The sequence below is a fragment of the Tursiops truncatus genome, chromosome 1 (genome assembly GCF_011762595.2).
Source record: "Tursiops truncatus isolate mTurTru1 chromosome 1, mTurTru1.mat.Y, whole genome shotgun sequence".
Lineage (NCBI taxonomy): Eukaryota > Metazoa > Chordata > Mammalia > Artiodactyla > Delphinidae > Tursiops > Tursiops truncatus.
The window spans coordinates 61,184,264-61,200,292 of NC_047034.1; the positions used below are offsets into that span (position 1 = coordinate 61,184,264).

Below are 16,029 nucleotides of genomic sequence, written 5' to 3' on the forward strand. Positions count from 1 at the left end.
AGCAGGTTTATAAATGGAGAAATCAGCCACTCCGGTGGGAATGAGCTCCCTGACCCCCAGGCATGTTCGGTAGAGCCACAGGTCGATGGAAACAGGGAGCATAACTGTATGGCAGAAATACCCCTTTCAAACACACCCTGAAATGTAACTCTTGTTCTCTAACTAAGCATGAAATAAAGGGGACTGAATCATTACTGCAAAAATACTCAAGGAAGTACCTTTCTCTACAACATAAAGCCTAATGTGTCCTGGCTGGACAACAATGTCAGGCGGATTTTTGACATCACAGATGTAGGTGCCGTTGTGTATAAACTGCATATTTTCTATGTTGATTGACGCATCTTTCTTGTCGAGGTCTCCAGCCCAGCTGATTCTGTCCTTAAATGGTGGGTAATTCCCGGCATACACTTGCCCTTGGGAGTAGTGGAAAAACTGCAATTAGAAAAAAAGAACACATGAGCTATTCTCAAAGGTAGAAGTTCTAAACTCTATTATAGGCATGCTGTGAAGGGTTTTTTTAAAAAAAGACATCATCTGAGGAGCTCCAATCAAGATGGCGGAGTAGAAGGATGTGAAAAAAAGACTTCATCCAGAAAGAAATGCCACATCATATTACAAATCTCAGGCTATAGAACCTAAGCCAGACAGGGATTTAGAAATCATGGAGTTCAACCCTGTCTCAGTTGGAGAAATAAATGTGTACGTTCTCTCTAAACCTCTCAATAGCCCAGTGGTGTAGCAATTACCACCCGTATTTTTATAATAAGGAAATGGAGACTCAAAGAAACCATTTGCCCAATGTCACAATGACAATAGGTGGTGGATCCAGAGTTAAAGTCAGGACCACCTGACTCTTCAAAGCCAATGCTCTGATGGGCACCACAGTTGAGCCCAGTGAATCCAAAGGTTTCAGCCTTAACTCACAAAGCTTACCATTAAGATATGCAAAGCCATCAAGAAAAAGAAGCCCAAATATCACAGATCAGTTCATCTGATGGGTTACCCAGTCTTACTTATTGGTTTCCTACAGAAAAGTCATGGACGTGTGAAAGGAACACAGCCCAGACAACCCAAAATGTTCTCGTCCGCCTTTGCAGGTTCAGCCTTTAGCCCCTTCCTCTTTCCACTCTCACTCTCTCCTCAGACCTGCTTTCAGCAAGGGAACACTTTGTCAAACCCAGCCCCCTGGAAGTAAGGTCAGGCCTGGTGGGTGGGGATCTATCCTGATATGCGGCTTCAATACAAGCACCTCTGCTAGAGGCTGGATGTCTGTTCATATTCACAGATGGGGCGATAGTGGGGTTGGGGAGGGTGGTGGAAATGAGCATTAGTCAACCACTGAGCTGCACTGGCAATCCAAGCACAACATTTTCAGAACCTTTTGTGGAAGCTGCAAACCCCTGTGCAATCTCACCCATTCCTATGACTTAATGGCCATCTACATTTTGTTAACGCGCAAACCTCTCTCACGCATAGTGCTTCCTGGAGCTCTAGACCCCTAATCCAACTGCCTACTCACGCAGCTGCCTCCACCCTCCAAGTCTGCCACCTTCTCCTATCAACTCCATCTTCTACCTGTGTCTCTCATCTTGACTGATGGCTACATGCCAGTCTCCCAAACCATAAATTTTGGAGTTATCGTTAATTCCTCTGTCTTCCTTCCCATCCAATTAATTTCCCGATCCTGGGACTTCCCTGGTGGTCCAGTGGTGAAGAATCCACCTTCCAAAGCAGGGGATGCGGGTTCGATCCCTGGTCGGGGAACTAGCCTCTCGCATGCTGTGGGGCAACTAAGCCCGCGCTCCACAACTACTGAGCTCGTGTGCCTCCACTAGAGCCCGCATGCCGCAAACTACAGAGCACACACACCCTGGAGCCTGCACGCCACAACTAGAGAAGAGAAAACCCACAGGCCACAACTAGAGAGAAGCCCGTGCACCACAACAAAAGATCCTGCATACCTCAACGAGGATCCTGCATGCTGCAACTAAGACCTGATGCAGCCAAAAATAAATAAATAGATAATAAATCATTAAAGAAAAAAGAAATCCCCAATCCTGTCAATTCCATGTCCTAAGTTTCTCTTTTCTGTTTAGTTCCCACTGATAATACCTGATGTTCATGTCCTCAGCATCTTGGGCTATGACCTCTTAACTGGTCTCAAGCTCCTCTAATCCATCCTCCACAAGGCCTGAATGATTATTGGGAGAAAAAAAATTAAAAACCATTTATCAAATATATACCCTGTGTTTACTATAACTAATGCTTGTTAGGAACTATGAAGCCTCTGAGGTTCTACCCTCCCTGCAAGTCTGCCACAGGTTGACAGATGCCGGCAGAAGACACAAGACTCCTGGGAAGTCTTTGTTCTCATGAAGAAGACTTGGAGACAAAGGACCCTATTACTTACAAACAGCCAGCAGCATGTTTTTATCTGTGGCCCCTGCCCCGCAAGGCCCACAGGGAAGGCACGGAGGGGCTTGGGTGGATGCTGTGCGTGCAGAGGCTCGGTATCACAGCTGAGGAGCCCCAAGCTTAGGAAACCCAAATCTTTTATAATGGCCCCAAAGGGAGACATGTTACTATCTTGGACAGTAAGCAAACCTGTCCTCTGCTCCAGAGGGAGACACCGTCTCTGCCTTCCAAAGCTAGTCACTGGACAAGAAAGGCAGCCAGGGCCTCCGCTTGTAAGATGGGCAGAAATGGGAAGTACCATGAAAAATAACACTCTGACTCTCATAACCACGCTGCAAGGTGAGATTCACCTTGCCAGATATTTGGCAAGTGAGGAAAGAGGCTCAGAAAACCTTAGTGACTTACTCAAGGTCACAGGTCTCGGAGACAGAATTCAAAGCTTAAGCTATTTTCATTATTTAATGCCTCTCATGTCTGATTGTATCTCGCCTGCCCCAAACCCTTCACCTCTCTTCTTAACCAGGAAATAAACCATAAACTCTTAGCTTAGCAAACAAGTCCTTCTGTCATCTGGTCTCTGCTTTCCTTCCTACCTCATCTACAAACATCCTCTGAAGCAGCAACATAGACCTACACTACACTCTTTCCCACCTTTGGGTCTCCGCAAACCTCTCCCTCATCAGACTGGGTGCCCTCTGAAGGCAGGGTACAAGCTGTATTTCTCTCTGTGCTCCTCCACACTTAGCACAGCACAGGAACTGTATGTGTTTGCTGAACCGCACTGATTAATAACGCTTTGGTCAAACCAGTAAGAAAGAGAGAAATGAAACAGTAAAAAAACTCACACACAAAAAGGGACTAGATCTCCTTATCAACCAACATTTATTAAGTAAAAGCCACAGTGTTAAAACCATGAGGGACGCCAAAGGTGTAAGATAGATCTCTACCCTCAAAATGCTTACATTCAAGATAAAGAAGAGAAAAACTGTCATAGCAAGGGAGTGGCCGAGATAACATGGGCAGGGAGTTTTTAAGAAGAGCTAAAAAGATCAAAAGAGGTCTTATGGAGGGATCACAATGTGAAGATGGGATACAATTTAAATGGCAAGAGTTCAGAAGTGGAAAAACAAAGCATAAAGCACTTTTTACTAGACTGAAGGAGATCACGTGAGAGAATAGAAGTGGGGCTAGAACAAACAAGCACTGTTTGCAATGGGAAACTCTGAGGACTCTGACTAGGGCAGTGGTGAGGTGAAAGAACTGTTTTAAGGGGCTTCCCTGGTGGCGCAGTGGTTGAGAGTCCGCCTGCCGATGCAGGGGACACGGGTTCGTGCCCCGGTCCGGGAGGACCACATGCTGCGGAGCGGCTGGGCCCGTGAGCCATGGCTGCTGGGCCTGCATGTCCGGAGCCTGTGCTCCGCAATGGGAGAGGCCACAACAGTGAGAGGCCCGTGTACCGCAAAAAAAAAAAAAAAAAAAAAAGAACTGTTTTAAGACAAGGCACCTGATAGACTGCAGGACTGGGTTGAAAGATGGATAATTTGAAGTCGGGGAATAACCAAGGGGGTTGCCGCACAAGTCCCGGCACACAGTTTTTATCACTTAATGGAGAGTGGAGAAGCAGGAAGGCTGACAAAAAGCTAGATGCCAGAAACAAAGTAGGAAGAGCCAGCAAACGTCCTTATTTCTCAGGGTGGGTGTGAGGAATAGAAGGGAAGAGGTAGTGGATGGGGAAGGAAGGACAACCACCACCCCCCACAAAGCTCGAGATTAAAAAAAAAAAAATCAGATCCCTAGAAGAACATAAATACCCAAAAAGAACTAGCACAGAAGGGAAACAGAGGGGAGAAAAGATGAGCTCTGTTTTAGACATGTGGACCCTAATTCCATGGACCAGAAAACCCATATCTGGTATGTTGGGCTTGATTTTACTTCTCCTGAAAATCTATAAAAATGAAGAGTGTCCTGCTCATCTTATTAACTATGCCCTGACATTTGGGAGGTAAAGGATCCTGTATCAGTGACTGAACATTCTGGAAAGAACCATAATCAGACTGGTGTGTAAGTATAAATTGATTAGCTAAAAACATTAATCAGAAATACGGCATGTGTGGACTTCCCTGGTGGCACAGTGGTTAAGAATCTGCCTGCCAGTGCAGGGGACACAGGTTCGAGCCCTGGTCTGGGAAGATCCCACATGCCACAGAGCAACTAAGCCCGTGCGCCACAACTACTGGGCCTGTGCCCTAGAGCCCGTGAGCCACAACTACTGAGCCCATGTGCCACAAATACTGAAGCCCACGTGCCTAGAGCCGATGCTCCACAACAAGAGAAGCCACCGCAATGAGAAACCCGTGCACCGCAACGAAGAGTAGCCCCCCACTCACCGCAACTAGAGAAAGCCTGCGCGCAGCAACGAAGACCCAACATGGCCAAAAAAAAAATAAGTAAGTAAATAAATAAATAAATTTATTAAAAAAAAGAAATACAGCATGTTCTTAATATTAAGGCTTGGGGTATGTAAACCTGCTTTGACCCACATGACAAGAATGTTTTGAGCATAAGTAAAACTGCTCTTTGAAGGAAAGAGCATCTGGGTGTCTTCCTGATGATGCTTTACTTTCTATAGATAAAACAATGTCCCTCACTTCTAGTCTGGCAAAAGATGTCAGTGGGAAATCTTCACAAATTTAAATAATTCTTTGGACTCTCCTGGGTCAATCTGTGTGTTTAATTTTGCATCTATAGGATACATGTTCCACGTTGATGCCATATTTATGGGAAGCAAAAGAATGCCTCTGACTCTGCTTCCCCATGACATTTGCACGAGTTCCTGCTCTCACTCACTCTGGGACTCTTTTACCCAGAACCATACCCAATTGGACCCAGTGAGGAAGTCATATAAATTTGTAATCTCTGACTTTACCTCACCTTTCCTTCCTATTCAGACACAACACCCAAGGGGCCTTCCTTTTTATAAATCCTGAGGGACACAGGTCCACTCAAACATTTGGAAATCAGGCATACCTTCCAACCCAGTACACAGATAGACAGGTAGATAGAGATATCAATATCAGTATCAATATAGATAAGAAGCTGCATTTAAGAGATGCTGAATTTATTTTTTTGGAGAGTCTGAAGCAAAAGAAGGGCCTTGAAGTCCCTGATAACAAACTCACTCATTTTGCAAGTGTGCAATCAGAAGGCTGGATCGTTAATCACACTAGAGCAGTAAAGAACCCCGTGAGGTATGACCAGCGGACAGCAGACAAGCATTCCTACCGACACAGTGGTGTCAGTCCCCTCTGGCTGGAAGCTCCAGGAGACTGAGGTCAACGTGCCGGTCGTGTTAGTAGACTTGAACTTGCATGTCAGCTTCCCTTGTGTCCCATTTGCCACGAAGATTTCTTTTGGTGTATACACCTCCAGGGCCGATACACCAGCAGTCACTGGAGAGAAAGGAACAAGGAAAGCTTAAGAGTAGGATTTAGCATGAATACCACTGTGCATGTTTATCAGAGGACAAAGAAAAGATACAAGAACGTTACAAGATGTATACAGTAATCCATCAGCACTGTGTACTATACATTTCTGGCAGAATATTATATGGCCAGGTACTTCCTACAGACTAAACCACTGAGAGTCTGGGATTTTTGCTTTCTAATAAGAAGACATTTTTACTGGTTCAGTTATACCTAATATTTATGTTTTCTTTTGAACTAGCAGACTATTTTTCAGAGCAGTTTGAGGTTTGCAGAAAGTAGGGAGTTCCCATATATTCCCTCTCGCTTCCCCCAAGCCCCAGTTTCCCCTACTATTAACATCTTGCATTCGTGTAGCACTAACGTTGAGAATATTCTATACTTGGAATCACTCAGTAAATGTAGCCTTTTCAGATTGGCTTCTCTCACTTATATTAATTTAAGCTTAATATTAATATATTAAGCTTATTAATATTAATTTAAGCTTCCTCCATGTCATTTTGTGGCATGAAAGCCCATTTCATTTTATTGCTGAATAATATCCTTTGTACGGACGTACTACAGTTTATCCATTCATCTACTGAAGGACATCTCATCATGCTTCTCTGACGGTCTGTTTTTAATGATGTGGAGGCCATATTTTTACCTCTTTAAATAGTTCTCATATTCACCTGCTACATTTCAATTTATATCGAGTTGACCTTTTCTCATCTTCCATATATAAAGCAATTAAAACTGTTTTAGGTAAGAAATCACTTTATTTTAAAGCCATGTTTATTATTTAACTAACCCTTTTCCTATAAGGTATTTAAGGCAAAAATAACATATCTTGCTTTCATGAGTGAAATCTTACCTACCTCTGGATTTTAGTGTGCTAGATACACGTGTACTCAAGAAATAACTGACCACACTGGGTCACATATTCATTTACTCACTGAGTTTTTTCAGTTAGCCTAAGCCCAGGAAGTAGTAATTAAAATGTCTATCACTTGGCATATAAAAATAGCTCTTTTTCCGAGATCTATAATCAGAGGCAACTGCAAGAATTATTAAGGATTCCTGCTAAAATAAAATAATCTTCACGCAAAAAGAGACCCTTTCATGGACTAAAGGTTAGAAAGAAACTTATTTGGCCTAAAAGTGGAAACAATTAGAGCTAATATAGAAGAGATTAAAAACACCCATTTTCAAAATAAGGTTTTTTTAAAGAAATAGTCAGGAGAGAATCCCTATCTGCAGTGTTCCAATTATTCTTAGAATGTAACAGACAAGCAGAATAAGGAAGGGTATTGTCACCCAGGACTGATGGTCATATTCAGAATTTTTTCTTCCTGAGGTCTTAACTATGACTCCAGGCTAAGGAGAACAAGAGTACTCCCCCATTCCTCCCAACCATCTTCCAAATGTTTATCCTCACGACACAATGGGCACTTTTGGCCATTCTTCTAAATAAACTGATAGCCACACTGCATCAAGCAGATTTTTTTCTGCTAAAGAGGGTGGATTATTATTATAGGGAACAATGGATTATTCTTCGTGGTCCAAACCTCAAAACAAGCCCTTCTTTTAAACAAGAAGCAAACAAAAGACAGTTCCTTGCTATTGTGGGTAGGCAGAAAAGCAGCCCCAGGGCACTTGAGTTCAAAATGAAGGACAAAGCATAAAACTGGACAATTTGACCAGTTTATTCCAGGGAGAAGCACTGGTTTGTAACCCTTATTTACTCTGTGTGATTTTGACTAGTTTTCTCCACTGGGATGAGCACTGCATGGAAAGCCACAGTCTTTAAAGTCAACAGATAAAGTTTCTCAAGGATTTTCTCAAACCAGATCCCTGCCACAAGGCCTGGCTGCAAGAACTGTTACCCTGAGATGTTATTTAATGATGCAACTAGGCCAAGTGCCCAAGTTTACAGTCATGGAATTTTGACCAAAAAGACCAACCAAATGCCTAAATGGGCTTTTAGACAATCTATTTAAGACAGACAATTTAATTATGCCAAAGCTGGTTAATAAACAAGTGGCTTTTAAAAACAACAACATACCATCACTCTTTGGCTAATTTGGACATGCAGCTCTTGGAGCCAGGAAAATGAATTCCGACTCCAGCCAATCAGCCAGTTGCAGAAAAATAACTCCATACATAGCTAGTTAACTTCCTCTTATCCCTGGCTCTTTCTCCCACTCTTGTCATAATTCTTGGAGCTTCCATTAGTCATAGGAAGAACCTTCCAAAACCCTGATCTCTTTGTTTATCTTATCTTCTCCAACGATCTTATCCTCAGGCCTATCCCAGCTGCTAATTCCCATAATCATACCCTAGCCCAGGGTTTCTCAACCCTGGCACTATTGACAATCGGGCCAGATTAGTCTTTGCTGTGGGGCTTGCCTGTGTGTTATAGGATGTTTAGCAGCACCCCTGACCTCTACCAGGTGTCCGTAGCAGCTTTTCTCATTCCAGCTGTGACAACCAAAAGTGTCCTTAGGCAATTGCAAATGTCCCCTCCTCAGGGGCAAATTGCTCCTGGTCGAGAACCGCTGCCTGAGACCCTATCATTAATACCTGTTCCCCCTCCACAATCTTAAGTTTCAGGCTCTCTGCCCTCTGATTGACCACTTCTGACTTTCCAGAACATTTCCTCCAATACCCTGATTTTATCAATCCTTCAGCCACATTAGAACCCAGAATCCATCAGTCCTCCAATCCTTTTACTGTCTCATCCCCAGCATGTCTCCACTTGTCCCGCTCGGATTAGATCCACGGTGCAGCACAAGACTCGTCCCCTGGCTGCACCGTCAGCTCCCCTGCCTCTCTCTCCCGTCAGCGCATTCGCCCGGCCAGACCTCAACTCTGGTTAAGTCCACTTCTCTATCCATTCTGCATCTCTACCAGGGTGGCTGACCATAGCTGGAGAAAAGCACACAACCCCACTGACTGGTTTTACCTTAAATTCATGACCGCTAACTTCAAAGAGGACTCTTAATGGTGCCCAGCAATCCTCCCACATTTCCCTACTGCATCTAGGCTCCACTCTCCTAAATGACTATTTTATACTTTCCTCTCTAACCTCAACTGTGGACCTCCCCCTGCTTCTCTCGCTCCGCTGATGACTGTGCTTCCTGTTTCCCTAAGAAAACAGAAGCAATCACAAGAGAACTTCTCTGTGTCCCCAACCACATCCTACCGTCACCTTCTGCATCTGTGCCCTGTCTTCCTATGTGGGAAATGTCTGCACTGCTCTCCACTGTGCACTGGATCTCATCTGCTCTCACGCACCTAGGGACACCAATCCAGCAAGTTTCCCTTTTTCTCCTGAATATTTCATTCTCTACTGAGCTACTGCCATCAGCCATAGAATTATATACATTTATATCCCAACTTTAGGGGGAAAAAATCTTGACCCTGCATTGCCCCACAGCTAAGATCCCTTTGCCCTCCTCTAACTTGTAAATCTTGAAAGAATTGTCTGCAGTCACTGTGCACAGTCTCCCTCCTCCCACTATCTCCTGAAGAAACCCAATTCAGGCTTTCATCCCCAGTACTCCACTAAAACTGTTCTTGTTAAGGAATCCAACGACCTCCATGTGGCTAAACCAACAGTTAATTCTCAAATCTCATCTTATTGATCTGCCTGCATTTGACACAACTGATCACTCCCTCCTTTTTTTCCAGTTTGGCCTCTGAAACACCACCCCCTTTTGACTCTCTCATCTCATTACCTGCTCCTTTTCTCGTCCCCCTGACCTCTACATGCTGGGCAGTCCCAGATCATCCCTCTGACCTCTTATCCATCATTCTCTTGATGACCTCATCTATATATCTATCTATTTGGGCTGCACCAGGCGGCATGCAAGATCTTAGTTCCCCAACCAGGGATGGAACCTGCACCCCTTGCAGTGAGAAACCAGAGTCCTAACCACGGGACCGCCAGGGAAGTTGGTAACCTCATCTAGTTTCAGGGTTTTAAATGCCTCCTAAATGCCAATGACCCCTGTACGTACACACACACACACACACACACACACACACACACACACGTGTGTGCATACGTATTCAAACGTTTATCCAGCAATGTCACTTGGATCTAACTGGCATCTTAAATTTAACAATGTCAAGATTGAACCCCTGGTTCCCACCTCCAAACCTGCCCTTCCATGGGCTTCTCCATTTCAGTAAAGGACAACTCCAGACGTCCAGTGGCTGAGGTCAAAGCTCTGGACAACTCTCTTTCTCACAACTTACGCCTAAGCCGTCACAAAACATGTGTCTCTACAAAAAACATATATAGAAGTTGATCTCTCCATGCTCTTTCAGTGCTACCATCTTGGTTCAGGCCTCCATCACCTTTCACTCAGGTTATTTCCGTGACTTCCTAAGCTGGTTCTCTCTTCCACCTCATCCACTTAACTGTAGCCAATCCACGGAGCGGCCAGAGAGATCTCGGTAAAATGCAAGTCAGATCTTATCACTCCTCTGCTCAAAACCCTCCAAGTTCCCCACGTCAGCCAGGATCAGGTCTAGGTCCTCACAGTGACCCACAGAGCCTGATGTAAGCTAGCCCCCCCGGCCACCTCTCAGACTTCATCTCCTACGCCTCCTCCCTAAACATGCTGAGCAGCCACCCTGTCACCTTGTTGCTCCTCTGCCTGTGATGAGAGCCCCCAGGACAGAGAGTGCTATGGACAAGGAGACGGGAAGTCATGATGACATGAGAGCTGAGAGAAGGGCATTCAACCAAGAGAACTGCTGGGAGTCAGGTGCTCTGCACAGCTGATCTCAGGGAGAAGTTTCAGCAGAGACCTGTACTTAAAACTGCATGTGGTTACCATGCACATCATAGAAGCCCTAAGTGCTTACAGCAGTTTCTGATCAACTGCGATGAGCATGAACGCCAGCAAAGTTTCTCCTATGTGGGGAAAGAGAAGGAAAGCATAGATCTCCCCCTCAGACTACATGCCATGCAGCCCAAGCCAGGGATGAATTCACTGGTTTCTTAAACAATTGCGAATGGTTTGCTTTGTCAGCCTTTTCTTTTTCTTTAAGTGACTAGGGGTATTATGGAAGTACATACTAAAATTATTGTGAAATTCAGATGGCTTGTCTTCAGTCATAAAAGAGAGTTTTAAGGGGCTAGTTAAAATGGCTAAAGAACGCAAATATAAAGAGCACTGAGATGCAGAGAAACTATTGTTCTAATCCATGTCATCCCATGTCACTGTAGACTGGACTCCCAGTCTGAATAAGATATTACATAGGTTTTTCTTTAAGCCTCAGATTTACAATTATGGTATAGTGGCAAAAATCACTGTGAAAAGTATGAAAACTTTAGTTTAAAAACTCATTGATGGGGCTTCCCTGGTGGCGCAGTGGTTGACAGTCCGCCTGCCGATGCAGGGGATACGGGTTCGTGCCCCAGTCCGGGAGGATCCCACATGCCGCCGAGCGGCTGGGCCCGTGAGCCATGGCCGCTGAGCCTGCGCGTCCGGAGCCTGTGCTCCGCAATGGGAGAGGCCACAACAGTGAGAGACCTGCGTACCGCGAAAAAAAAAAAAACAAAAAACTCATTGATGGGGGGGAAAAAGTCTCCTGTTGAATCTTGGAAAAACCGGTTGCCTCAGGAATAAAAACACAGAAATGAAATGAAATGAAATAAAAAGATTAAATGATATACACATGTTTTTACAACCGGCCAACTTTGGATTCTGAGTTACATATTAACTTACAGATAAACTTCAGAATGGTAACAGGAGCTGAGCTTACTTTCTTCCTGGGGAAGGAATCTTGCTAAGTTACACTACAGTTCACAGGGCAAGAAAACATATAAACAAAAACAACTCTTCTGATGTGCTCTGGGAAACAAATTTCTAAAATGCACCACTTTTGTTGCCCAAAAGTATCATTTAGCAGTGGGGTGATAATGACCCTCAAAGTAGGAGATCAATTCAAATGAAAAAGCCTGCAAAATCATTTGACAAGTATCAAAAAGACTGTGCAATCAACTCACTAAGGGTCATTTCTACAGTCGTCAAATATGATACCCCAAACTTGATATTTTTCCATTTTGGATGGAAACCTGAACAGTTTAGGGGAAAAAGGCGGGGGGGGGGGGGTAGGGTGCAAATACAGAATACAAACATCCATCACAAGCACAAAAAAAGCAAATTCAAGAATGGTTTGCCCAAAGGGCTATTTCCTGACATGATCTATTTCAATATTTTGAATTATTGAAGTAATACAATGTCAATCATGTCTCCCAATGTCAATCATGTCTCATGTTAGTACATGTCAGGGTGACCTTTACGCCAGTAAATTCAAACTCTGATACCACAAAATCATTTGAAATATACTGGAGTGGCATTATTACGAATGAACAAACACTTTCATGGCGTAGTTTAAAATAACAGTGTTTTCATTGTTATTGTTAAAGCAATTCCTTGCCGTGTTACTTCTGGGTCCATGTGTAATACACCCTGGTTTGTAAAAACCTTACCCTTTTAACAAACCCTGTTAAGGTTTTTCCTTGAAATTGAAAGGCTTTTGTTTTTACTTTTTATTTTTTTAAGTACTTTGATGTGACCAGTATATTCTCCTCTAAAGAGTACAATCAAGCAATTTATTCAAACAGTTTTCCAGGCTATTTCTTGTTTGCTGTTGGTACACAGTGATAATCTGATATTGTAATATCACCTAGTGCAAGCGTAAATATGACCTTTTAAAACATAGTAAAAGAGAGGGACAAAAGAACACTGAACACAAAATTCAGACTAGTGGTTCTGATTGGAACGGGGCTTATGGCGCAGGATGTGTGCAGCACACACTGTTGGTCGTGTTTAATTTCCTAGGCTAGGTAGTGAGGGCATGGGAGCTTGTTTTTTAATGTGTACCCTGCAAAGTGTATCGACGTGTGTGCGCACACACTCGCCCACTCTCTTTCTTTTGTATATATTTTATTTTTCATAATAAAAACTGATTTTTTTTTAAAGAGAGAAAGGAAGACATCAGTAGGTATTAAGAGATTTACTTCTTTAACTCCCGAATGCTCCAGTGAAAGCATCCAGCACATGATTCCCTCCTGGGAGCAGAGCTGTGACTCCTATAAACAGGCTGAATAAAGGGAAGCCAATGGACGGTGCGTGTCGGTGGGAAAAATGCCGGTGTCTAGTGAGAGGCCTCACGCCCGCCTCAGCACCAGGCCACTCTGCGGCTGAAGGGGGCTGCTTTCTGCCATGCATCAGGGCTATTCTGGACCTGCTTCAGCTGGGCGGCACAAAGTAAGGGGAGGCTAAAAAAATATACTCTATTCAATGAGCCATAAATATTAATAAACTAAGCTTTTCATTTGTCAGGAACACGCTCTTCCGTACGCTTTGTCTAAAGTTATGCTTCAGGCCACAGTCTAAAAATGACTTCCTCCCAGTGTCTGCCCCACATCCCTCACCCTGTGCCCCTTTACATCCTGCCTTTCCCGTCAAGGCACCCTTCACACTCTACGGGAAGGACCTGCTGCCCGGAACCAGGGGAGGGCCAGTGGTTGTGTCCACCTTGTTCACCAAACCAACCTCTTTACCTCACAAATGCCTGCCCCTGTCAGTGTGCTCGACAAACATTTGTCTGAAAGTTGGAAAAAAATGAATGAATGAAAGAAGGACAGAAGAAGAAAAGAGACCAACCACAACTCATTTACGCTCAGCTATAAAAAATTATACTTGCTTCACAACCAATGGCTTCAGCATAATGCCCAACGCAGAAGGAATTTCAGAGATTACTCAGGATCAAGTTTGAATGCTGACATCATCTTGGAGGAAGTTTAGATAGGTTTCCTCCAAGAGTCACCTTCCTATTTTGATGAGAAAATCCCAAAGGCAACTCATCTTTTGAAATGTTCAATTAAAATTAAAAAAAAAAAGTTATGTACTTTTACTAACACACAGGATTACCAAATTCCTCTCAGAGCTGATTCCTTCTACTCAGGATCGATGGCCAGCTGGCCACATCTTTATCCTTAACCTTTTTGCACCAGCAAAGATCTTTCTGTTTCTCAAATGAGAGATATTCAAAAGGTCATGAATCAGGCTAGTCATTGAACTGATCACTTGACTCCCTAAAGCCCTGGTATTTCTTGTTCGCCCTCCTCTATGTATGTACTGTTCATCTTTCTTTTCTGCTACGGCTTTCCTTCTTTCAATCAGCCATTATCCTTTCAAACCATGCTGGGACTCGGCTTCTGCCCTTAATGGACTGACAGGCTCGTGGAGACAAATGAACAAACATCTACAGTGCAGTGCCTGGCCCCTGGGATGCACCCGGGCTGGTGCAGAGACAGGGCACAGTTTCCACTAAAGACCAAAGTCTCCAATCAAGCAGTGAACACAAACGCCACAGTTGTAGTCAACCTGAATTGTATCATCTGTGTCCAAATGTTTGTCCCAAACTGTCCAAACATTTCTCAGTTCTTAGCAAGGAGATGAAAAGAAGACACTTTGGGGAAGAAATCAGATCATTTTACTTCTGACAGATTATAGTGGACTAAAGTGTTCAGCATAAAGAACACGTTGAAAGCTCTGGGGGCGTACCCACGGATAACAGAATAACACTCTCACGTGCTTTGTGCTTCCCGGGAGCTGAGATGGCATATCAAAATTTCTACTCAAGCAAAAGACCACTGTACTGTAAATCTGTATTGCCGAGCTCTCAGATTTATTTTATCGGAAGGCCTACAGTATGTTAGAAGATATTTGAACAAAAATGTAATCCAAACCAGAAGAGGCTAATACAAAACATTACAGGAACATCAAAACAAAAGATGGTAAGGTATGTGCCTATGTTCGATGGCAAGAAGGGTACTTCTTGTCTCCAAAATAGGACAAAAGGTAAAGAAGCAATGGACAAACCATCACTTATTAAGTGCTTACCATGGGTTAAACATTATTAAACTATGGCACATTTATTATTTTTCAGCTTCACTGTTGGGTATTAGCTATTGGATGGAAGCTCAGAGAGGTTAAGGAACTTGCCCAAGTGACTTATTCAGCAGCTGTGGAGCCAGAAGTTGAATCTAGGACCCTCAGACTCCAAAGCCTAGCTCTGTTCACTATGCTGATTACCAACCTTTAACAGAGTCCTTTATTCAAACAAAATCTTATGGGGAACCCAATATATAATGGAGATAGAGGTAGTTTTCATATACAAGTCAGACAAGAAGTACTCAAAACTTACAATAATAAAGCCCCAGAAGTAGAATACAGCACAATGGTTCTCAACCTTGGTTATATTTTGGAATCACCTCGAGAGCTTTGAAAATTAGTGATGGCTACTGAAACTACTCTGTATGGTACTGGGTACTGATGGGTATATGTCATTATACATTTGTCCAAACCCACAAAATGTACAATACCAAGAGTGTACAACACCAAGAATGTAAACGATGGACTTCGAGTGATTATGAGGTGTCAATGTAGACTTACCCATTGTAATAAGTGTACCACTCTGGTAGGGGATGTTGGTAATGAGGGAGGTTATGCATGTGTGGGGAGCAGAAGGAATATGGGTGTATGGCTATATGACCTCCCAATCTTTCTGTAAAAAATAAAGTCTATTTAAAAAAAATACTGGACTTCCCTGGTGGCGCAGTGGTTACAAATCCACCTGCCAATGCAAGGGACACAGGTTCAAGCCCTGGTCCGGGAAGATCCCACATGCCACGGAGCAGCTAAGCCTATGCACCACAACTACTGACGCCCACGTGCCTAGAGCCCATGCTCCGCAACAAGAGAAACCACCGCAATGAGAAGCCTGCGCACCACAACGGAGGCCCAACGCAGCCAAAAAAGCAGTAAAACTAAAAAAAAAATACTGGGCTTCCCTGGTGGCACAGTGGTTAAGAATCTGCCTGCCAATGCAGGGCACATGGGTTCGAGCCCTGGTCCAGGAAGATCCCATATGCTGCAGAGCAACTAAGCCTGTGTGCCACAACTACTGAGCCCACGTGCCATAACTACTGAAGCCTGTGTGCCTAGAGCGTGCTCTGCAACAAGAGAAGCCACTGCAACGAAGAGTAGTCCCCGCTCGCTGCAACTAGGGAAAGCCCGCGCGCAGCAACAAAGACCCAACACAGCCAAAAATAAAAACCAAT

General features: G+C 43.9%; 1 protein-coding gene across 1 annotated transcript in view; it reads right to left on the reverse strand.

Annotated features, from left to right (window-relative positions):
- Positions 1 to 16,029, reverse strand: part of MPZL1 (myelin protein zero like 1) — a 61,899-nt gene that overhangs the window by 16,375 nt on the left and 29,495 nt on the right. Inside the window, exons 2-3 of the mRNA XM_004312539.4 lie at positions 5,698 to 5,864; positions 219 to 432 (exon numbers count right to left, since the gene is read on the reverse strand). Of these exons, the coding sequence (XP_004312587.2) occupies positions 219 to 432; positions 5,698 to 5,864 (381 nt within the window). The remainder of the gene's footprint in view (positions 1 to 218; positions 433 to 5,697; positions 5,865 to 16,029) is intronic.